Source organism: Semicossyphus pulcher, unplaced genomic scaffold (assembly GCF_022749685.1).
Source record: "Semicossyphus pulcher isolate SPU_LCO1_2020_fin unplaced genomic scaffold, fSemPul1.0.p SCAF_5, whole genome shotgun sequence".
Lineage (NCBI taxonomy): Eukaryota > Metazoa > Chordata > Actinopteri > Labriformes > Labridae > Semicossyphus > Semicossyphus pulcher.
This window is the reverse complement of record NW_027211726.1, coordinates 12290154-12315159: the sequence shown is the minus strand read 5'-3', so window position 1 is coordinate 12315159 and position 25006 is coordinate 12290154. Positions and strand designations below refer to the sequence as shown.

General features: G+C 41.7%; 1 protein-coding gene across 1 annotated transcript; it reads left to right on the top strand.

The window, feature by feature from the left end:
- Positions 1 to 3307: 3307 nt before the first annotated feature.
- LOC138609111 (brevican core protein-like) lies at positions 3308 to 24029 on the top strand. The gene is made up of 14 exons (XM_069681735.1): positions 3308 to 3484; positions 12047 to 12126; positions 12229 to 12612; positions 12779 to 12953; positions 13658 to 13785; positions 14086 to 14379; positions 14620 to 15465; positions 15943 to 17613; positions 21323 to 21430; positions 21589 to 21747; positions 21845 to 21927; positions 22729 to 22873; positions 22955 to 23137; positions 23214 to 24029. Exons 1-14 carry the CDS (start codon positions 3465 to 3467, stop codon positions 23333 to 23335), a joined length of 4398 nt encoding a protein of 1465 aa, XP_069537836.1. The 5' UTR covers positions 3308 to 3464; the 3' UTR covers positions 23336 to 24029.
- Positions 24030 to 25006: the final 977 nt, after the last annotated feature.

The following is a 25006-nucleotide window of genomic DNA, read 5'->3' as shown; positions in this document are numbered from 1 at the left end:
CAGATACATAAAATATAAGTGATATTCTGATCTCCCTGGACGATTTGTTATTGCTCAACATTTCACAGACATCTGAAAACACTTTAAAATTTGACTGTTGCTCTTGACTCACTTGATGATCTAAGCTCAGCTACATTATAATGATAGTGTCTAATTATAGGCTTGTTTGAAGGATGCTGGAAAATGTAACGTTAGCTTGCATGCAGGTCCGAGGCACGGCCTGCATGGATGTTTGGTCTAATTTAGCCTCTCTTAGTTGATTCTTTGATATGACCTCAGTGTGATACAGTCAAGATCTGAATAATGAAGGTAGAAAACTGCTCTTAGTTTTCCTTTCGGACTTTAATTCTCTCATCCAGACGTTATTTATAGGCTTTATGTTCAGTTTGATTAATTCACTAAATTTGCAGACAAGTAGCTCACTGAAAAAAGTCAAAATACTCGATACAAAGATCTACTTTTTGCAAAGGAGCAACAATATGGATGAACATCTTATTTGAGAGACCGACCAAATTCTCAGCTATCAGTACCGTCTCCCCCCGGCTTCCAGCTTCCCTTTTTTACTCCACTGGGATATGATACGGATATTGGTCAAACCAGACCTCAGTCTCTCAACATCATTTCTCTCTCAAAGTAAATTATTAGAGCATACAGGATATAAGATATAGGTAAGGATGCTTGTATGATATCAAGTAATTATATCCTGTAGGCCTACTCAAGTAGAAGTATCCATTCAACAATGTAAAAATACTTTATTACAAGTAAAAGTCACGCATCCCAAATGCTTGCTTATGAAACTGTATATCAAAGAAAATAGTTTTAATACATGTACATGCCTTCACATAATTCCTTTAATCGTCTTGTTTACCCAGTTAGTTTAAAGGATGCCGCTCTTTAACCTAGCCCTTTTCAGCTCCCCTCCAGCCCAAACATTGCTAACGTTAGTTTAGAAATTAAGTCCTGCCAGTCTGGCAGAATGTGATGTACCAATTGGGGGGGGGAACTTTGGGTCAACATCAACAGGTCATTCGTGCTTTTCTGTTTTGCTAGCTTTTGCTAGCTTGTGTGCTAATGTTAGCTTACAAAAATACAATAGCAGACAAATAACTACTGACTTGAGTGGATAATTGCTAATTTGCCATGTGTGAATTACTTAATCAGCTAATGAGACGAAGCAACCAACGCCAGCTAACTTACAGCTTCCTGGCTAACCTTAGCTTGCTACTGGCTAAGGTTAGTGCTAGCAATATACTACCTGAGAGGATTTGTTAGTTGTCTAGCTTGCCAAATTAACTCACCAGCTAATATGTTCAAATTATCAAAAGTAAGCTAACCTAAGGTTACTGCTGGCTAACGTCAGTGCTAGCAAAATACTATCTGAATGGCTATGTTAGTTGCCTAGCTTGCCAAATAACCTTACCAGCTAACATACTGAATGTTTAAAGTATCAAAAGTAAGCTATCTTTAGCTTGCTGCTAGCTAACGTTAGTGCTAGCAAAATACTATCTGAGTTGATATGTTAGTTGTCTGGCTAAACTTAGCCAAAGTAACTCACCAGCTAGTTAACTTTAGTGGAGCAAATATGTTACTTTCCATAGTATAACATACAGGCTAATTACTTAAAATAAACATTATCCTTAACAATTCACAAACATATCCTCTTGTTGGCCACATTCTATAGTAAGGTCAAAGGTCAGATGTCAGGGGCAGGTGTGGAGCAGCACTCTTGTAGTTGACAGAGGTTGTTTCAAGAAGAAAGCCTCCCCTAGGATTGAGAATGACGTCTTACAGTGAGCGTTACTGCTGCCTGGACCTGACTCAATCTGAGTCGCTGTGACAGGCGGTCAAAGCTGGAAAATAAAGTTAGACTCAAGCACACCTCTGATCTCTGTCTGCTCTCTGAGCTTTGACATTTCCTTCCCAGACAGTCCTGCTGGTACCTGGATGTGAGATTCCTCAGGTGTGCAGCACTAACCGCTGCTGTCGAGTCACAGGACGACCGCTACAAAGCACCATTGACTCCGTCTGCAGAGGGCACACGTCCACACTTACCTTGACCTTATTCATCTCTGCTACTGTATACAGCACTAACAGGTGGCAAGATACAGCAGTCAGCCAAGAAGATTCCTGAAAACAAACTGCATGTAACTCAGTCATAAATATTACACGCTACTGACGGAGATGTTTATTGTCTGGGCAAAGCAAGCACCTGCTCCAGAGCCCAAACAGACAGGCTAAGGTGTTAATATACTTTTAAACAATTGTTAAACAGCTTCTATAAAGCCCACTTCCTGCTGCAGCTTGCCAGTTGTGCGGAGATGAAACATTAGACAAGATTTGAATGATTTCTCTCAAGCTCTTTTATAATTCTTCAAACTACTTTTCTCCCTATTTGGACCTGATTCTTCCAGACATTGTCGGAGATCATGTGCGAAAACTGCTTTTGGACTCTGGGCTAACACGGGACAAGAACCCCAGTCACCTGGGTTAAAGTCCTGTGTTTGTTTAATCCGCACATCCATCTTTCAATCCTTTGAAACCACCTCTAGACACGAACATCCTCGCTCTATATGCTCTTTAAGTTAGTTGACGTAATTGTATGCTTTACCGTGGCCACTAGCCATTGGTTGGAAGATTACAGGATGCATTATATACTGAGAAAAAATAGTGGGGGGAGGGGTTGAGGTGGGATCAAAGGGGCCCACAGCTCACTTTTGCTAAAGATCACATTGTGTAGGTTAATGCGGCTGTATACAGGACAACAAATGCACACTTTCTTACACTCAGTTGGTTATAAATCAAATGCTGTAGTCAATCCCACCCTGCAGATTAAAGCTGTATACTGTATGTCTGTGCAGCTGCTGCTGTAGTGCTCTGTCACACAGGCACTGCTCCTCTGCAGGATGCTGCAAACAGCCCGTGATACAATAAAAGTTGAACAAGGTGACTTGAGGAGACGAAAAGTCCACTTAGCAGAGGTAGAGGACTCTCTCCTCATCTTGTATGTGACTGTGCTGCAAAATTACCTGCAGCAGCAGCTGACTCAACTAACTCTGCTTCCTCCCAGTGATGCTCCATGCATTAGTCGTCTCCCTGCAGATAAACACATATAGGTCACCTCCTGAGTGCTCATAGCCTATAACATCGGTTATTTTAGATGTCAGCCCTCCCAATGCCTCTTAACAGGCATGCGCCATCTCCATCCCGATTGTTGGCTGAAAAAGTGGGCAGTTCAGGATTTTTTTTTTTTTTTTAATGTGACTTCACTTTCTCTGGACTCCCTCCTTTCTCTCGGAGCCTGGGAGTGTGTCGGACAGCAGTCTCCAGCTCCCTCATACCTGCGCAGAGCATCCAGAGCCGCTTTCCCCCCCGAACAGGACAGACGCACTGCAGCAAGCGGAGAGCAGCTGACGGAAAATACTTTTTACAGCCAAGAAGTCAAAGCACCCTGCATCAGCTGAAAGATGCTGCTCAGAGGAACCCGGTAGGTTTTTATCTTTTTTTTTTTCTAATGATAAGCAGTTGCTGCGTATTTTCGTGACTACGTTATTTTGGATTTCAAACCATAGTGCCATTTAAGGAAATTACCGTCTTTACCGGCTAATTACATTCCAGTAGTTGCTGTCCTCAGCGGAGGTCCTGAAATTGTGGCCGGTAGTTTATTTTCTACACAGAAAATGACAATTTGAGGAACTGACGCACTTAAGTATAACTTTTCTTTTCTAATTGGCTTGTAGCTTTTTCCCTTTCAAGTTTCCTTGCACAGCATGAGACCTCCCACTGTGATTGAGCAGTGCATGTAGATGGTTAGCACGTTCTCATCATCGGTTCCCATGACTGTAAAGTATAATTTTTCACACTGATGAGCATTTGAATTGACCAAGACAACTGCAAAACTTCTCCTTTTTCAGATTAAAAGTTATCTTCTGGTTTTGAAGCAAGGCTAAAGCTGAATTTAAGTTTTAAAATATTGTTCCTGTGCCCTGCAGGACACTCAGTCTCGTCCAAAGTGCACATCAAGTCACTTCTGTACATTGTATCGACCTCAGGGCTCAGGTAGACTCCATTAATGGACAGGTAGAGAGATGGAATAACCGAGGGCACACTTTAATTTGATGGTCCAGTGGCTCTCTGGTCTGATATCAGCCGGTGGAGCAAATGAAACTCAAAGCACTGATATCAATCTCTGGTCATTTGTGTCCAAACATTTAGAAAAAGAAGATGAGATTTCCACAGATGAGACAAATTGTAGTCATAAGCTGCAGCCCTTATATTGGCACTGGATGTCTGCAGAGCAATTGATCACCTCTTTTCTATCTCTATTTATTAACTGGCTGAAATGTTGCAGAGTATGTTGCATAGCTGCACAGGTAAGGGGAAACCTCTGTAAACAGAATGCTTGAAGTTGAGTTGCAGTAATATGCACTCTGCATTGTTCCCCAAAGTAAATTTAGCAAAAATATATTGAGAATGAAATGGCACTGTCGTCTCACAGCTAGAAGGTTCCTGGTTCAAATACCGGTTCGGACGTAGGGGGCCTTTCTGTGTAGAGTTTGCATGTTCTCCCTGTGCATGTGTGGATTCCCCTCGGGCACTCCAGCTTCGTCCCACAGCCCAAAGACATGCTTGTTAGGTTCATTGGTGACTCTAAATTGGTGTGAATATGAGCGTGAAAGTTTGTCTGTCTCTATGTGTCAGCCCTGTGATTGACTGGCGATCAGTCCAGGGTGTACCCCGTCTCTCGCCCAATGACAGCTGGGATAGGCTCCGGCCCGCCCTTGCGACCCTGAGCAGGATAAGCAGTATAGATAATGGATGGGTGAAATGGCAAGTCAATCTGACTATTAAGCTAGAAAAGCTGTATTCAATGATGTGAGGTAAAGAGTGTCTAGATATTACTTCACTGTGAAATGACATAATAAAAGCTCAATGCAGACCTCAAGCCAGAAACCATCTTTGCATCTGTTGGGGCCATAAACCAGATTTTGAATCATTGAATGTTGGAATATTTCAGCCTCATCTTGAGGACATCTTCCCAAATCATGGTTTTATCATCACACAACAAGCTGAGACTGCAGCGCCTGTTCGAGCTGCTTTTTTAGAAGTGATGAGTCTTAGGAAGCAGAGCACACCTGAACACAGTCAGGAGCCAGGAATAGATGAATACATTGTCTCTTTGTTTCCCAGCACAGAGAGAACTCACTACAAAGCGTCCCTGCAGGCTTATAACAGGCTCTCTATGCACGGCCTGTGGTCAGGCCAATTTGTTGAGTCAGACCTTAGATGATGTGTTTGTTCGAAACAGGCTTTGACTCTTTCCCAGGCTCATTGGTGGTCCTGGTTGGCGTATCGTCTGGTGGGTGGCTTCTCCAAATGGGTCATCTTGTTGGGCGACTGACTGCAGGGTACGTGGGAGATGTCTGCACAGTTGGGAAGTTTTGATGAGTCCTTTGAGTAAGTGAAACTCAAAGGCTGTGTGGAGGTGTTATGTTTGATGGCATGGAGTCAGAGGAGATGTGTTGAGTGAAGATGGCTACTTTTAAAACATTATAGGGCCTTTATTGGTTCTAGGCGAGTGTCATCAGCATAGAGGAACTTGTAGGATCTAGTCTTTGGTGTTTCTCTTCTTTACGCAGGTATAAATCAGGATTACCTTCTGTCTTATGAAGTTAATATCTGTGTTGACCAGATTTCTGACATTTACCCACACGAATAAAGGACAAATATTTGTTTTAGTCAAAATTTTCAGAATTGACACTGATATTTTTGGCAAGTTTACACAAATGATCCCAGTCTCAGAAGAGCTACTTTGCTTTTTAGTCAATTTCTATCAAAGGTGGATATCCCACAGAGATTGATCACAGGTTCTGCATCCTTTTTAATGCCATCTCTCAGATGACTGTCATAGGTATTTTCTATTTGGATGTTTTTTCTTCAGGCGGGCAGGTAATGGGAAGAAAGAGGGGTATGCTGGTTTAGTTCAGCAGTTAAGGCACGCCCCTGCCACATGCCATTCCCACCCTCTTCCTACAATTCAGACTCTGTCCACTATCCTATCTACTAAAGGCAAAGGCCAAAAAATAATCTTTAAAGCTCAAAGATCTCATTTTCATTCTCATTGGCGGTACCTATGGCGAGAAATGGTAATTGCGGGAGCACACTTCCCAGGTATCCAGACAGTGTTGCATGTGTGACGTCCACGGTTGGCTCCAGTTGTAACTCTTGATTTTCCTCGCTGACGGTCGCTTTCCTTTTTAGACTGTTTGCCTTCATCTGAGCGTCGAGTTTGTTTCTTTTTCTTTGGATTTTCACTTATTTTTGAAGTTGTATCTGTAGTCATCGATCTTTTCTTTGTTTGTTCAGCCATAGTAGATTACTGTTTACTCGCAACACTTGCAGAGAGCGGAAAAGCAGCCGCTTAGCTCCGCCTACCCTCTCTGGCAGACCAACCACTGCTGGGCGATGGAAAACGCGTCACTAACTGGGCGCCGCTTGTGAAGTCGCCGCATCACTGCCTAAGCCAGTTCCAGTTCATCATTGCACAGAGCTGACATCAGTCAAACCAGTGTCCCTGCATGTTTGACCTGGCTTAACTGGGATCAGGAGGTATTTTCCTGCATGTCGGTGGAGACGAGGTTTGCCTGAGTTGACCTTGATGCAGAGAACTGCAGAGGCCACACACAAGATGTAGTGAGTGAAGCTTTTCACCAACTCAGCATCTGTTCCTTGCTTACTATTACTCATTGCAGTTAAACTTGAATTTGGTTTTAATTAGCATCCTGATTTTTGAAGTTTGTTTTCCACTGATGAACAAACGTCTGCAGCTATTGACTGTACTCCTGCAGCAGGAGGAGACTGGATTAGTTGTGTGTGTGTGTGTGTGTGTGTGTGTGTGTGTGTGTGTGTGGATAATGCTTCGGCTGCAGTTTCTAGACCTGTAAATGCAGTGGGTGGCATTGATTTTAGCTTGACTTGTCTTCCTTGTTACTCTTGTTAAACGTGCTGCAGAGGGCCTGGTGACAATGAGGCAAAAGATATCCGAGAAAATCAGATCTAAAAAAGTTAAATAACCGGCAGTAACCAGGATTTTCTCCCGTGTCATCGATCTGAATGCAGAAACTCGCTTATAAGCTCACTCTTACAACATTTTAAACAGAGTGCAGTGTCTTAATGGTGCTCCTTTTGTACAAAGCGTGCTCCAGAACGATTCTTAGTGGTTGAAAACTTCCTCTCTCCAGCCCTGAAAAGAGCCCGAGAAAAGGAAAAAGAAAAAGCGAGCGAGTGTGCCAGTGCCCCGTCCTTTAATTTTCCCCCGAGGCCCTTTGTGCAGGGAGTTGGTATGAAGTGAAAGCACAGTGTGCAGCTGTCCTCCTGGCCCACTGCTCGCTTTCTGTGAGGCCTTTTCTTGTCAAGAATACTAATAGTGATACGGGCTCGTGTGGAGTCCGCCCAGCTGGCGAGGAAACAGACAACAGTTTTATTCTGCCGTCAAAGGAGGCTTTTAATTTGACACAAGTTAGTGAGCTGTGTTTGTGCCGAGTCATACGAGGGATGTGTTTTCGATAGACAGACGCAGAACTTTATTAGGGCTGGGTTAATTTCTGCTTCTGACCTTGGTTTTTATAAAGTCTTTGTTTATTTATTTACAAAGTTTATTGCCACATTGGGCATATATGTACTGTATGAGTGCCACAAACTACCATCTTACTTTATCTAAACTTCTTGACAGTTGTGAATGAGGCTCACACACACAGTTCCTCCTCTGTGCTTAGCTCTGTTTCTCCTCTCTTTACTGCATTTGTCCTTTAAGAGAGGGATTCAGCAAACTAGTAACTTTGTTGTGTCAAAGCTGTCACCACCAAATCTTGGAACGCTTTATAAGACTTTCTTGGTGCCTCTTTTGCTCTGTAGTGTTACAGAAGTTAAGTCAATTTACTTACATGCTAATTCTGTGGTTCCACTTAATACTGCTTTATATTTCTACAACTACATTTCAGAAGGGAATATTGTACTTTTTTCACATTTATTTCGCAGCTATAGCGACAACTGATCTGATTTTTTCAGACCAAACATGAGACCGTTTTATAAGAGAAGCATAAAACTCCTCGTCAACCTACTACAACACTGAAGTTGTTTATACATGTTAATGGATCAATTCCAAAAATATATTGGATATAAGTTACTTTAAGTACATTTAGTTTTACATTTAATGCAAGATCCCTTCTTATAATCCACATACATTTCTATCACTATTTGCAGATTATTTTTAATAAGTGTGATGCAGTGGTTAGCGCTGTCGCCTCACAGCTAGAAGGTCCCTAGTAGGGTCGGTACAAAATATTGATACGCCAATATATCGTCGTCTTGACTCGTGCAATAAAATGATCAATAGGCTGGCGCCAAATATCGACAGTTTGTGAGGAACTTCTGTTTGTGTTGATTTTGGCGCCCTCTACTGATTTTGTCCTGTACATGCTTAAGTGGTGGTTTTTAACAAGAAAACACATCCTTCTTTCTTTAACAGTCATATGTATCACTCACTTTAAATTTTCGCCCTGGAAAATGTAAACAAAGGCAGCATGCAGTTAATCGCTTCGTCTGACACCTACCCCCCGCCAGTGGTTTCAGGCATTAAAAATAACTATATAGAAATAATCAATCTTGTCACTGATGGTCTGGTTTGCTTTTGTGGGTCATATAGAGGCATCAGAATTAATTTCAGTCTGTTTCATAACCAGTGAAAAACTCCTCACAGGAGCTTTAATTTACAAATATTTGGCGCTCTAAACAGATTTCCCTGCGATTCTGACTCACCGCCTTCATGACTCTTCACGCTTGCGCTTATGACATGAATGAGGGGTCACGTGAACGGAAATCAATTGAGTTAGTCAGATATTGTGGTGTATCATTAGATGAGTGTCTTGCAATATGTCAATTATCACAGAATCGCTGTATCATGATATTATTGTTATCGTGGGCCGCGTGTCGTGTATTACCACCTCTAGTCCCTTGTTCGAATCCCGGTGTGGATGAACCATCCAGCTTCCTCCCAGAATCTGGTGACTCTAAACTGCCCCTAGGTGTGAGTGTGAAAGGTTGTCTGTCTCTATGACTGCTAATCAGTCCAGGGTGTACCCCACCTCTTGCCCAATGACAGCTGGGATTGGCTCCAGTCCCAATGCGACCCTGATCAGGATAAGCTGTAAAGATAATGGATGGATTGTAAATGTCATTAAATAGTGAAAACTAAACCCCTAATATTTCCCATAGGTTAAGTTAACACCGTCATAAGGCTTGTTTAGTCCAAACAACAGTTCAAAATGCAGAAATATTGTTTGAATGATCATAAATGTCCATAAAAACCTGTAAAAATGATTAATCAATGGTCTTAGGCCGTTGGCTCTACTGCTTTATAATAGTTTTTTTATTGAAACAGATGAAGAATACGTTTGAAAGTTTATCTGGATGTGTAAAGGATAAGGAGTGACATTATGTGTAAAAACTGCAAAACTACTAATATTCTTTAAGATCCATGAGAATGGAAAGATAAACTCAATACAAACATTAAACTTTAACCACGTTTCTTAATTATAAAGACTCTTCATCAAACCTGAGAAGTTATTTGGAGCCGGAGTTCTGCTTTTAAATAATGAATGAACATTTGCAGCTTCATCACGGCTCGTCGGGAGGTTGTGTGAGGTCACTTTGAGCGCTGCCATGCCTGCTGGGTTAATGACAGGGCCAGGCTGGTGACGGAGAGCTGGCAGGACGCCGCGGGGCTGAGACGCTGTGTCATTAGCTCCCGGAGGTGATGAATGGCCTGTGGTCAGGAGTCTGCGCTCCCAGCTTCCCTCTGAAAACCGGAGAAGCTGCTCTTTATGCTTCACTGTCGAGCTCTGAGATACGTTTGTCAGGGTCTCATAGGACTTGTTTGAAGTGTTTTACACACTATATTTTATTCATTTCAGAGTTTTAGTCTACAGTGTTGCTTGATCTTAAAATGCTGGGAAAAAGTTTTTGATAAGCTATTAACTCATAACATGTTGGCTCAGACTATTTTTAGGCTGCCATCATAACATCTGATCAGACTTGTAGACTAATTTTGGCTCATCTGCAGCTCTTTTTATCAGTTGATCAAGGAGATTTGTCCCTGTCAAATATTCTAATACAATAAATAATACTTCCTTTAACTCATTCATCAGTGACAGAAGTCTAAAAATAAAACACCTCTTTATCAGCTGTGGTTTTTAATCATAAACGGCACCATGGGGAACAGGTGAGAAATAAACATCCAAGAAAGGAAAGTTAGAGGTCCACAAAAAACGTAAAAAAATAAGATGAAAATATACATCCACAAAAAGAGCTGAAGTTTGATGAAATACAAGCTGACAAAGAAACGGAGAAAAACAAATGCACTGGGGAGTTGAGGGTAATCAGGCACAGGTGAGACTAATCAAGGAACAGGTGTAAACAATCAAGACGGGGCCACAATCACAAAGGAGGGAAAACACACAAGCTGTGTCTAAATTCAGGGGCTGCATCCTTCGAAGGACGCAGGCTACGAAAGATGTGTAGGCCGCTAAGGCCGAACTGAAATGAGACGGTCTGGTCTACGGAGGATATCCTGTGTGAGTCACCTTGCGTCACAAAGCGCCCCTCCTGTAGCCAAGCAACAGGTAGCTAGCTGGCTAACTAGCTAACATAGCTAACGTCACGTAACCTATTATTTTAAAGATATTTAAGGCCCCTTTCTGTCTTTTTTTTCTCCTTCATTTGTATCGCTAGCTATTCGATTGAGTTGAAACCGAAAACGTACATTTAAAAGTTTATTCCTTGGTCACTAATGAATCTCAGGATACTTCGGGGAAAAGGAGGACGCATTTGTTGGCCGCATCTGAAGGGAGCCTTCAATGGGACAGCCTTCGACGCGCCGCTGTGACCCAATCGGCCCTGTAATATGTCCTTCAAAGGATGCAGCCCCTGAATGGGGACACAGCTAAAGAGGCAGGAAGTAAAGCTACATACAAAAGAGGGAGCGGTGAATGACAAAATAAAACAGGAAAAGAAAGCTGGACACTAAACTTAAAGCTTATTTTCATGGTATTTTCTCTTTTTACACAGTGTGCAAATTACCCATATAATCTTTATTTTAATTTTCTTTGATCCAGACTGAAACATTCCAGTATCTTTCAGATTATTGCAGCGACATCTTGTACGGACATTCATGCTCCCCAGAGGATTCATTCTTAGAAGCTTCTTTATAGCTGTTTTGTCCATGAAACTTGGCAGACAGAATGTTCCCCTTTAAAATGAATTAGCATTTGTTTGCATATTTAACTAAAATGGTTAGACGTTAAAATTAGCATATATTATCTTGAAGCACTGCTCTGAATTAGTACGGCCTCACAGATCTGCTATCATGGCTTTAGAGTCTTATCTCGTTCTAATAATATCTTCTCCCAAAGGCATTTTTTGGTGAACTTGTTTGCTCTCTTATAAAGCGTGTCTTTCTTCTCATGAGATAACCTTTAGATCTTTACATAAGCCTAAATAATTTCCCTTTTTTTTAATATATTTAAAGTATTTTTATTGGAAAATTCAGCTCTGAAATGTACAAAGTATACATAAAAATCACAAAAAGCATATCAAATACAAGTTATAAATAAGTAAACATCAGAATTACAGTATAGCCTCGAGCGTGTCTCTTTACCCAGCTGCACTACAAAGCTGAAACTGAGTGGATGAATGCTGCAGTGAAGGTAACACAGAGATGTGCGGGTTGTGGCCTTCGATATGAAAATAAATCAGTTTGGTAAGATCAGCGGAGCACGTCTGCTGACCAGCCGAACCAACGCAATACATGATCTCCAGTATCCGAGATCGCTCCAACTATTAAAGGTTAACATGTGTGAAATTGAAACTGGAAATTGGTATGACGGAATAACCTGTGTCCATTTTTCCTTGGGTTAACTTTCAGAAAGCTTTGTTAATCATTAACTGGAACATATTTTAATTATCACTCTGTTTTTCCTCTTTTTCTCCACAGACATGTCCAAATACTCCCACTTCTCCTCGCGGTCTGCCATCTTACTCTGTCCTTCCCCACCCAAACTCCATCTGCATTTGGTACGTGTACAGTTTCTCTCAAAGATGTGTTTAAAAGTGATGCCATGTTTGACCTTACTCAGCAAATCTCGTCTACACGCTTTGTTTCCTTTATTGCTGCAGATGATGCGCGGCAGCTCCAGGTGACAATCCCCCACTCAGGTCCCATCTCCGCCCCACTGGGCAGCTCCATCTCCATCCCCTGCCTGGTGTCTCTGTCCTCCACACCCACCACCTCCTCCTCCTCGTCCTCCCCTGTTGCACCGCGGGTCAAGTGGACCGTGGTGTCCGGCGGGGTGGAGACGCAGATCCTGGTGGCGCGGGGTCAGAGGATAAAGGTGAATGAGGCCTACAGAGACCGCGCCGCCTGGCTCAACTACACGTCCTCCCCCGATGACCTGTCTCTGTGGTTGGGAGATTTACGCTCCAGTGACTCAGGTCACTATCGCTGCGAGGTGCAGCAGGGCCTGGAGGACGCCAGCGACCTCGTACAGCTCAAGGTCAAAGGTAATGGAGGATGTGAATCTTGATTGAAGTTTTCAATCTCTTTTGTTATAATGATGAACGTAAAGATATGATTCTGTTATTCATAAGTTATTGTACGCAGATTTTCTATAATCTCAATATAAATGTGTCCTTACATGTGTGTTGACATGCATGTTTGTGTGTTTAGGTGTTGTATTCCACTACAGAGACGCTCTGGGCCGCTATGCGTTCTCCTTCCACCAGGCTCAGCAGGCTTGTGAGGCCATTGGGGCTCAGATCGCAACTCCTGACCAGCTGCTGGCAGCTTACTACGACGGCTACGAGCAGTGTGACGCAGGCTGGCTGGCTGACCAGTCTGTCAGGTATCTCATTACCTCTGTGTCTTCAAATAAATGTCTGTTAAGTCTCTATTTATCGCCGAGTGAGGTAACACAATGGTGATTGGGCCTATGGCCCACTGATGAAAGCCTTTGCATTTGCAGTATTACTGCCACTGGGTGTCTGTGGCGATTTCCGCAGAAAAAATCACAAGCAGCGCCCAGTTAGTGACGTGTTTTCCATCTCCCAGCAGTGGTTGGTCTGTCAGAGAGGGTAGGCGGAGCTAAGCGACTGCTTTTCCGGTCTCTGCAAGTGCTGCGAGTAAACAGTAATCTACTATGGCTGAACAAACAAAGAAAAGATCGATGACTACAGATACAACTTCAACAATAAGTTAAAATCCAAAGAAAAAGAAACAAACTCAACGCTCAGATGAAGGCAAACAGTCTAAAAAGGAAAGCGACCGTCAGCGAGGAAAATCAAGAGTTACAACCGGAGCCAACCGTGGACGTCACACATGCAACACTGTCTGGTTATCTGGGAAGTGTGCTCCCACAATTACCGTTTATTGCCATAGGTGCCGCCAAAGAGTACAAAACTGAGATCTTCGAGATTAAAACTTTAAAGTTATAATAACTTTAAAGTTATAATGGTCTAATCTGCTTGGTATCTTTGGCAAGTGAAGGATTTCCATAGAATTGAACGTTAAATTTAGATTAATTTCACAGTTTTTTTTCCATTCCTGCAGGTACCCAATCCAATTCCCCCGTGAAGGCTGTTTTGGAGACATGGATGGTCAACCAGGAGTGAGAAACTATGGATCAATGAATCTAGATGATCTATATGATGTTTATTGTTATGTGGAAGATACTGAAGGTAAGAACAATAATAGCTATTTTCTAAATTTTTTAGGGTCAGAAAAACACTTAAATTCCCGTTTAACACGTGTGAGAAATGTAGGTTACGTGAAATTTTACTGTTGAAAAATCTACTTAGTGCCCTCTAGTGGACAATTTATGTAATGGTATTTATAAATCAACTTAAACACATATATAGAGATATATCATTGTTAAGCTTAAATTGGCCTAGTCAGTTACATCAGTCAAACTCAAGCTATTTACTAAAAACCTGTTTCACATAAGAAGAAATCAACCCCAAAATATCTTGTGTTTGTAGGGGAGGTGTTTCACGACCCCATCCCGCAACAGTTGTCATTTGATGAAGCGCAGTCGTACTGCAGAGCAGCAGGAGCAGAGCTGGCTACAACAGCTCAGCTGTACTCTGCATGGAGCGATGGTCTGGACCGCTGCAGCCCGGGCTGGCTGTCTGACGGCAGTGTGCGCTACCCGATCGTCACCCCTAGAGAGCGCTGCGGAGGGCCTCTGGCGGGCGTAAAAACCGTCTACCGCTTCAGCAACCAAACTGGCTTCCCAGAGCTGTCCAGTCTGCATGACGTTTATTGTTTCAGAGGTTAGTCATTTTTATGCTAACTGGTACCTGTTACACCTCAGGATTCTGCTATATATCCATTCTTCCTTATGGTCATGTTTTAAATACACTTTCAACTGTTTTTAGTAAAAAAAACTAGACATTCAGATATATGTAAATGTTGCTTTAAATACAACATATAAGCATAGTATATGACTGTAAGGTGTTGGCAAAAATTACATTTCTTAAATATTATTTCCCTGATTTTTCTGTCCTCTACAGATAGTATAAATACTCGCACGGACTCTCCCACTGACTATTTGTCCACAGAGCCTGAGGACATCGGACAAGATGTTGTTATTCTCATGGAAACAGCACAAGAGCTGCAACTGAACCGACATGCAGAACAGGTGGAACTCAAAGCTGAAAGAGTGCTTGAATCTTCACCCTTTTACTCCAGCTCTTCCACTGAGGAAAATCTTATCGACACACACCCAACAGTTATATCAGACACAACAGTCTCTTCCTTCAACACCACGCCTCCAATGGACCTCCTTCAGGGATTTAATGAAACCTTATCTCCTACAGAAATGAGCTATGACTCCCAGCATCCCACAGCACAAATGAACAGTACTATCAGCAGCACAGAAACCTACGATTCAACACAAAACACATCATTACTACACAGTGTTTACAACGAGACCGATTCTCACAACTTGAACTTAACCTTTTACCAGTTTGAGTCTGAAAACTCCACAGGGTTTCCCGAACCTGGTACACAAAACCAGACATCATCAGACACAAATAATGAAGAGAGCACACAAGCACAAGAAATACAAGAAACAAACTTCAGTTTTGATGGATCACAAGCCAATTACAGTGAGACCGACAGCAATCACACTGAAGAGGAGAGTCTCTGGGAGGTGACACTTATGACCCTTGACCCCATGGTTCAGGTAAAGCTGGAGGAGACTGCAGAAGAAGATTCAGTGCAGATGTCTCTCTCAACTCAAGCCTCAAGAGGAGAAGAAGAACTTGTTACACAGACAGCACAAACTACAAAGTCCTCCATCAACGAGCTAACCTCACTGTGGGCCAATCTGGATGGCTCTGGAGATATCTCACAAGGTACGTCGAGCATATAAATCTAATGAAAGAAAAAACATCAGTTTATTGGAGGACTCATTGGACATTTTTAAAGCTTAGTTACGTTCTAATTTTATGAGAATATTGACACCACTCTTGTGCCTGCATGGTACACATGAAGCTACAACCAGCTGATAGTTGGATTAGCTTAGCTTAGCACAAACAGTGGAAATGGGGAAACAGCTAGCCAAAATATGTCCACCTACCACTTCTACCTATTATTATATTTTGTTTGTTTAATCTCTATTGGATAAAAAATGACGTATAAAAAAAAGCTAGCTAGCAATCTGTCAAAAGGCTAGCTGTTTCCCATACTATGTGCTTAGCTAAAGGAACTCTCTCCTTGCATTTAGCTTCATATTAAGGAATATGAGACAGGCAATGATTTAACTGTTAGCATTAGCATACTATTTCCTTAAAATAATCTAATCACAATAATCTCATTTTATATCTTTCTAGAGAGTGACCTTGAGGAAGAAGCGGTCAGTTTAAATTCCACATCAGAGACAACCACTTCTGGCTTCACCACAAATTTGACAAGTTCTGTGTCGGCTAGCGGTGCTCCTGCTGAGTCACGGACAGCACTTCCCGATCCAACCCTCTCATCTGGGTCACGCCATACAGACAAAGTGGGATTGGATATCCTCTCCACAGTGTCACAGCTGTGGGAAACCTCCATTTCTAGACAGGAGGGAAGTACAAGCTTAGAAATTGAAGACACAGTCACTATTGAAAGTGAAGAGAAGCAGTTTCACCCAACAAGGTCTGAAGAAAATCTAATTTCTGGAGTAAGTTTAGCGACGACTGAGAGAACAGCAAGCTCAAGCACCTCTCAGTTGCCCACTGATCCCACCACTGTAAGGTACCACACATCGGGTTACAGAGTGTATTTGGATACTGCGACCACCGGGCTTGAAGAGGCAAGTGGACACGAACCAGGTCTAGTTACTGCAATCCTTGATGAAGATAAAGTTAAAATTACTCCAACCATTGAAGAGGCCGTTAGTCCAACTTTTGAAGACAAAGCAGAAGTTTTCTTTACACTTGACAAAGTGAAAGTTGCTCCAACCCTAGAAGAAGAAGCTAACGTGACCACAACACCTAAAGATGAAACTAAATTTACCCCAACCCTTAAAGACGAAGATAATGTTGCCCCAAACTTTGAGGAAGAAGCTAGCGTTAGTCCAACTCTTGACAAAGAAGCTAACGTTACCCCAACTCTTGAAGGAGAAGCCAGCATTGCCCCAACCCTTGGTGAAAAAGCTAGCACTGCCCCAACCCTTGACGAACAAGCTAGCATTGCCCCAACCCTTGACGAACAAACTAGCATTGCCCCAACCCTTGACGAAGAAGCTAGCATTGCCCCATCTCTTGATGAAGAAGCTAGCATTGCCCCAACCCTTGATGAAAAAGCTAGCATTGCCCCAACCCTTGATGAAGAAGCTAGCATTGCCCCTACTCTTGATGAAGAAGCTAGCATTGCCCCTACTCTTGATGAAGAAGCTAGCATTGCCCCAACCCTTGATGAAGACGCTAGCATTGCCCCTACTCTTGATGAAGACGCTAGCATTGCCCCTACTCTTGATGAAGACGCTAGCATTGCCCCTACTCTTGATGAAGAAGCTAGCATTGCCTCTACTCTTGATGAAGAAGCTAGCATTGCCTCTACTCTTGATGAAGAAGCTAGCATTGCCCCGACCTTTGAAGAGGACTTTACTGTCTTTCCTCTTGATTCACAAACATCTAACTGGGCTATGCTGACCACCACAACTGGCCCTCAAGAGTCTATGAATGAGCTAGAGTACAACAGAAAAACTTCCTCCACCCCGTCCACAACAACTCCAGAATCCTCTTCAAGAACAAAACCCACTTCTGCTACCACAAAGACGACTACCGCCTCCACCACCACCACCACCACCACCACCACACACTGGTCCAGACGCTCCTGGAGCCCGACCACTTCAAGGCCGAGTGTTTTCCGCAAGACGACCGAGCCCCAGAAGGAGACGACCTTCATGCCCCCAGTGGATCAAGGTCTGGTGGATGTTGAGTTTAGTCTCACCCAGCCGCCCACCCTGCTTATATTGCCCAATGAGAGGGCAGCTGTAGGCGGTACAGGGAAAGCTTCAGGTAATGTTAAAGCCACTCTCATCAGCCTAACCGCCCTCCTCCTTCTACTTGATGCAACAATTCACTAAAATCCCTGGTCTGTCTTCTGCCCCAACCTGCCTCTGCTCCATTTTCTGTAAAACACCTCCCCCCCTCCTTTTCAAATGACTTCCCACGTTTGTTTCACTCAAAGAGCCCGCTCACCCCTCTGACTCCTCCCGCTTCAACTTCCTCACTTCTCCCCTTGTGACCCTACCTCCCCTTCGAGATACTCACACTGGGACAGCTCCCATTTGACATTTGTCTACAGCCCACTTTTGTCGTGCATGATGTTGTCTTCCTCATCCAAAGATTGACTTCTGTGAAGTACTGTGATATAATTGTTTGTTAATGAAGGAGTGTTTGGCATTGATTTTAGAGATGTTCCAAAACCATATTTTCCTTCCAATACCAATTTCAAAACCTAGACTGCAATATCGGCTGATACCAAGTACCCCTCCGATACTAGTGTGATTAAAAAATAATAATAATATTGGTGGAAAAACACTATTTGCTAACATTTTGCTAGCTTTGACTAGCATTGCACTCTCTGCTGGCACCACACTGTTGTTGTTTATTATTGTAACACGATGATTTATCTGAAAACATTGGATTTTTGGGGGGCTAATTAGTTATGGTATCTGAATGGAGCATTGACTGGCTTACTGGCCGATACTGATACAGCATTTAAGGCTGTACTGGGGGCCAATAGCGATACTGGTATCAGTATTGGAATGACTGTAATTGGGTGTGCACGATAATGGATTTTTTGCCGATATCCGCCAATGTTTTCCAACCCTTTCTGCTGATTTCGATACTGATATATAAGGCACATGTTTTTTTTCCACCTAATTGCAGAGAACATCAAGTCTCCCCTGTAGTTGAATTGATATCATGCCTACTCATTGTAGTGGCCCACTGGCAGATGCAGAAATAACATGATACAGTGCTTTTTAAAATGTAACATACTGACTGGGCAATATAAGAAAACTACTTAAACTTAGGTTATGTACAAATGTTATGTATGTACATAATTCTTACAATTAAAGCGTTTTATCGGCGGAAAATATTGGCAGAAAAATGATCAAGCCATTATCTGCAGATACCGATAACGTGCCGATAATATCGTGTATCCCTAACTGTAATTGATTTTCTGCAAAGGTGATGGTTTGGTTAACTTATTATCAGTATCATGAGTGGGCTTTATTTGGAAATAATGCATCTCTGCAACAAACAAGTGCATATTATTCTCTTAACCACCACCTTTTCTCTCGCTTAATCAAAAAATCACTGTATCTTTTGCAGTTATCTGGATGCAGCTTGTTCAACAGGGACTTAGCTGGAATCAAACAGTGATTATGATGCATTATTATGCAACAGTGACCAGAGCAGCAGTAATGGTTTATATTTAATCCATAACTGTCGGCTAATGTTGGAACTTTTATTGCTATTTTAGACAGTTTACTACCAGAAGCACAGTGTTATTATGTTAACAAGCACAAATATTGTTCAGCATTGATTTGTCGTGAGTGGAAGCATTTAACAGTTTGTTTTTAATCCATAATGTTTCATACTCGAGTCATGTTTTATTGTTTTACTCATGATATGCTGAGATTTGTACAGCTCTGTGTTTTTAGGTGTAAGAATGATAAAATCAACTAATGTACATTTGTTTCTCGTCTCACCATCAGTTGATGAATGTCACCGTTAGTTATTAACCACTGTTCCACATTTGATCTCACATTTAAGCTCAGATGTGCTAACAAGCTCCAGGTCATCCAAGGCTGCAGCTGTAGGTTTTTTTTTTTTGCGACTGTTGTATTCTTATAAATTCATATAAACAATTTCTTACAATCAGCAAAATGCATTTATTGACACAAGCTTTCAGACTGAGGCCTATTTTATGCATCCAAAGTATTGCCTCAATGAATTAGTGTTGCACAGATCGGTCCATGCAGTTGTTTCCATGCAAACTTCTCTAAAGGGGGTTAAAATAGCTTAAAGGTAGGGTATTATGCTAATTTCAAGCTTCATATTTCAGTCTGTGATTAGCTAGCATAATTTACGGTTTTAAAAAACTCCTCCTTTTTCTCACACTGTCGCTCTGTGCAGGCCCTCATACAGCCTCTGCCTGAAACGACTCAGTCGGCTCTGTCCCTTTAAGAAACCCCGCCCCTACAAGCCTGCTTTCTTCTGATTGGCCAGCACACGTGTAGAAAAAACTGTCTGAATCCTGGCATTCACAGCAGCCTGCAGACTGAGCTGAGAAGCCTGGGGATTACTCCAACATACTTTTACCTACAGATTTGAAACTTCACCCACGTTTAGTCTGGACATCCAACATTGTAACATTAAATATATGTCTTAAAATGTGAAACAGCATAATACCCCCTCTTTAAATATCGAAGAGTTCTCAATATGTGTCAAAGGCTGGTTTTTAATTTAAAGCATCTGAATTTCATTTGACTTCCTTTTGTAAAGCAGTGATTACCTTCCATATGCACATTACTCAAAGAGAGATGTCTGAAAAGAGAAGTATGTGAGTGTGCTGTGTAATGACAGACACCACAGAGTTCTTGTTTACAGGGTGTCAAAGGGAACAAATAAACTAAATCACCTTGTAAAATGTTTAATTGTAGTTTGGACACACAAGTCTCCATTTTGCCTTCTTTTACAAATTTAGAAAATTGCAAAAGGAGGCAACCGGGCCGCCAGACTCTCTTTTTCTACAGGAATGTAAACAAGTCTGTGAACACAAACATTTCAATGTAGTGTTAAACAAATTTCATGGGAGATGATGTTAACACAATGTAACTAAATTTCTCCACAAATAACGGCAACAACTCCTCAAAATAATCCTACATTTGCACTGAAGTTTTTGCACAATATAGTTCGAATTAAATAGTGATGGATGGACCTGTGTGAGCTTTTATATGGCTGATTGAAAAAGAGACGCATGTGTTAAACTAAACCACAGATGTTCAGCGTCCTGTGGCACGTCAAAAGGGTTTGCTTTGGTAGAGAGATCAGACCAGAACAAAACAAGGCCTGTCGATTATCATGTGCAACTTTTTTTATTGCATTTGGATTTGAATGTTGCTAAGTATAATGTTCCTGCACTTTAAACCCAACTGATATAGCTTAACAAATTTTACTGTAATCTAATGCAGCAGGATGAGCTGTATCACATAGCTCCAAACTTCTGTGAATCACGCAGAAACTATGTGGACGGAGTATAGAAATATTTTTGGATATATTAAGTCCCACAGAGTATTTTGCGCATTTTGCAGTTTGATTTAAAAAGGTTAAAAAAGAGAAGAAGAAGAACTTTAAAAGTGGACCAGAAGACGACAGAAGACTGGAGGAGTTTGACCTCATATGACACTCTGAAGTTTGCCCTCTGCTGCCATCTGCTGGCTCACATGTATCCTACAGCTTCAACTTGTCTTTATAACTGAGGATGTGTGCTGTAATATGCAACTATTATTATAATATTTGCTTACATTTATCTACCTCTGTAAAGTTGTGTAACTAACTGGTATACATACTTACTTTACTTACTTTAAATAAGAGAAATAATGTAACTTTCTTTACTAATATACTTAAATGCTTATTAAGTACGGAGACCGTGGCCTCAAATGTAGTTTGAGAGCAGCAGAGTAATCCGAACATGCCCTCTGTTTTGTTTCAGACGCCTGCATGCTCGACCCCTGTCTCAACGGGGGCACCTGCACAGACCGAGATGGGCAGATCCAATGTCTCTGTTTGCCAACATACGGAGGAGACTACTGTCAGACGGGTGAGTCTCTGGCTTTTGTTCTAAGTTAGGAAGCTGTCTCTATAGACTTAATGGAGTATAAAATGGGCATTAACACAGTTAGGCCTATGTCTTCAGAATAAAACATGTTGAGATAACAAAAGATTGTCCTGTCTCTCTCCTCCTGTGACGTTGTTCAGATGCGGAGCAATGTGAACCAGGCTGGGATAAGTTCCATGGCTTCTGCTACCGACACTTCAGCCAGCGTCTGAGCTGGGAGGTGGCGGAGCAGCACTGTCGCATGCTGGGAGCTCACCTGGTGTCCATCATAACCCCCGAGGAACAGAGTTACATCAACAGTAAGTTCACACCACCATGATTTCATCTGTCTCAATGATGTGTTTATTTATTGTGTCTTGACAACTGAATATTTTGTCCTTGTTGTTGCCTCACCAGGCAACTACAAAGAATACCAGTGGACCGGTTTGAATGATAAAACCATTGAGGATGACTTCCGCTGGTCTGATGGGAACCCGCTGGTGAGGAGTATTAGAAACAAGGGGTGTGACTGAGATCATACAAGACAAGCCACATAGGTGCAGGGAAACACTTTTATGACAAGAGGGAAATTTAAAGTTGCATTCAACTTAATTTACATCTCAAGATTAGTTCACTATAAATGACACTATTGCAAACAGCTTCATGATTTCTGAAGCTGTACACATCCAAGGCTTCAACCTACAGCCAGTTAGCCTAGCTAAGAGACTTTAAAAGGTATGAAACAGCTAGACTGGCTTCGTCGAAAGGCGGCGTAGCTTTTATACTTTGTTTTTTTTTGGTACCGGATTAAACCAATCTTAAGGTGTTAGTAAGTTAGATGTATTTTGTTACATTTGGCCAGAGACCGCCAGACCTTTTCCCCTGTTTCAAGCCTTTATGCTAGGCTAAGCTAAACGACTGCTAGTGCTAACAAATACTAGCAACAAAATGTCAAACTATTTCTTTAAGGAAGTGTGTGGGAGCACATTTTAAAAATATATTTTGTATTTTCTCATTATAAGTACTTGTGTGTACTTGTGTCTAATTTTGATACACCCCTTACTGAGTTCAACACAATGATAGAAGGATTTTGTAAGTTTTACAGACCTTATTGATCATTTTATGCCACTTTTAATCAATTCTAAATCAAAGAAGTTGTGCTACTTTTTTTAAGCTACAACTCCTAAAACTGTATCCTTATATTAAAAATACAGTTTAACTCTCCTTTGTGACTATAATTTCCCTAAATGCAAAATTTTTCAAAACAAATTTACCTCTGTCTCTTCTCTCCATGCACTCAGCTGTATGAGAACTGGTACAGAGGGCAGCCTGACAGCTATTTTCTGTCTGGTGAAGACTGTGTAGTGATGGTGTGGCACGATGACGGACGCTGGAGCGACGTACCCTGCAACTATCACCTCGCATACACCTGCAAGAAAGGCACCTGTGAGTTATCAGAATTAATGAAAAACTCAATGCTCATGTGGCCCCCAATCAGGACCTAACTTGTCTAATATCTTCAAACAGCCTCCTGTGGTCCACCACCAAAGGTCCGAAACGCCTCCATATTTGGAAAAATGCGTCAGAGATATGAGACGAATGCAGTCGTGCGTTATCAGTGCGCTCAGGGATTCCAGCAGAGACTAAATCCTGTGATCAGGTGTCTGTCTGCAGGCCGGTGGGAAAGGCCTCAAATCCTCTGCATCCCTGGTAAGATATAAAATGATCATAAGTTTAGCAAACAAATTCATACCTTATCTTTTAACGCTGCTTTTTGACCTTTCAGAGGCCAGAGGTCCAACCCAGCACCCCGAGGTGACATCCCAGACCAGCAGAGACTTTGCTGCCCTTGAGGACCAGCGTGAAGCTGCTCAAGAGACACCGCAGTACTGGGACATCAAGTTTTAAATGTCATCCTGCTATCCTTGCCTTTTTTTAATTCTGCTGTTGTAGCTTCACAAGGTGACACGAATCAAACGCTTTAACCAATGAACCAAACAGGACAAAATGAACCACAGAACTGAACAAGAAGCCTGAGTGCACAGACAGGCTTTGTTTTCCTTTAAAGTAGGTTTAATTTTACTATTTTTTGACATCCTTTAGAATATTTTCACCATGTTTTGGTGAGACGTTAAGAATTTAATGTAGTGTCTATTAGTGTTAAAAACAGGTTTAAATAAGTCCTTTTCACTAGAAAGAAACACAGTAAACGTGAACTCTTCATTATTATTATGTCAGGTCCAAATCTACATTACAGTTATAAATTATACTTTGTTTCATCACAAACCTTTTTATAAAATGGTGCTACTGTTTTCAAGACCTTCATATCCAACAGACGTATTTGCGTTTAATGTAATTTAGGAGTAGACACAAGTCCCTGCTTTTTCAAAGAATCTAACGACTCCAAAGCACAAAGCCAATCCTAACAAATAGTCAATAATTACTGTACATACATTTGTTTACCCACCTGTGATTGCTGTCCACATATTTCTGGAAGAAACCTTTTATTTCTGGCAGACACAGTTTTGTTCGTCAGCTTTATGTTGTAATAAAGTTTTGTAGAACAGAGCAAAGAATAAATTGTTCTCTTATTTTACCCTAAGCGCTGCGTCTGTGCTTCATTTAATGTGTAAGTGGGCATAGAGTGACTCAGACTAACATTAAAGAAGAAACCCCCTATTGGTTATTGTGTTTTTACTAATAAACAAGAAATTATAACTATTTGGTTGTTAGAAAAAGCATTAATGTCCCTGTTATGAATTACATGACAAGACAAGGTATTTCAAGTGAGAAATTGTGATAGAGGTTGATGAAATCCTTGAGCAAGAGAGGGCGATAAACTTCCAAATATAGTGGCTATATTGGATAGAGGAACGAGATCCTGGCATTTCTTCCTGCAGTATGGGTGTTTCTGCATTGGTATTTCTTAGTCCACGGCTATATTTGATCCAATTGTACAACTTTGTAGCACATAGGCCTAAGATATTTGTACAAAATATACGCATTATGTATATATGAACGTATGTGTGTATCCATAGCCTATAATAATAATAATCATAATAAATTTTATTTGTATTGCACTTTATATTTAAGGAATCGCAGAAGTGCTACAGAGAAGAAAGATAAAACAAGACAATTTTTTATGTGTTAAAAGGAGAGCCTATAAAAGGATAAGTTTTTAGGTCCCATTTAAAAACATCTGCAGTCTGTGGGACCCTCAGGTGGTCGGGGAGGGTGTTCCACAGCCTCGGAGCTGCAGAGGAAAAGGCCCGATCACCCATAGTGCGGAGCTTGGTTCTGGGGACTTGGAGGGTGTTCCTGGTTGCAGAACGGCGGGTGCATGAGGAGGTCTGGAGGGTGAGGAGTTCTTTCAGGTATTGGGGGGCATGTCCATGAATGCACTGATGAGTGAGGAGGGAGACCTTGTACTCAATTCTGAGTGGGACAGGGAGCCAGCGAAGGGATTTTAGAAAGGGGGTGATGTGATCATATAACAGCGCTGTTCTGAATATATTGCATATTTATATATGTAGGCCGAGATAAACACTATCTAATCTTAAGGATTAAACAAACACCATT

Bases quoted from the DNA above. Each gene is read 5' to 3' on its own strand.
- LOC138609111 (XM_069681735.1), top strand. From the start codon at position 3,465: ATGCTGCTCAGAGGAACCCG. The intron at 12,954-13,657 runs GTATCTCATTAC...CCATTCCTGCAG, and splicing joins CTGGCTGACCAGTCTGTCAG to GTACCCAATCCAATTCCCCC. The intron at 14,380-14,619 runs GTTAGTCATTTT...TGTCCTCTACAG, and splicing joins TGACGTTTATTGTTTCAGAG to ATAGTATAAATACTCGCACG.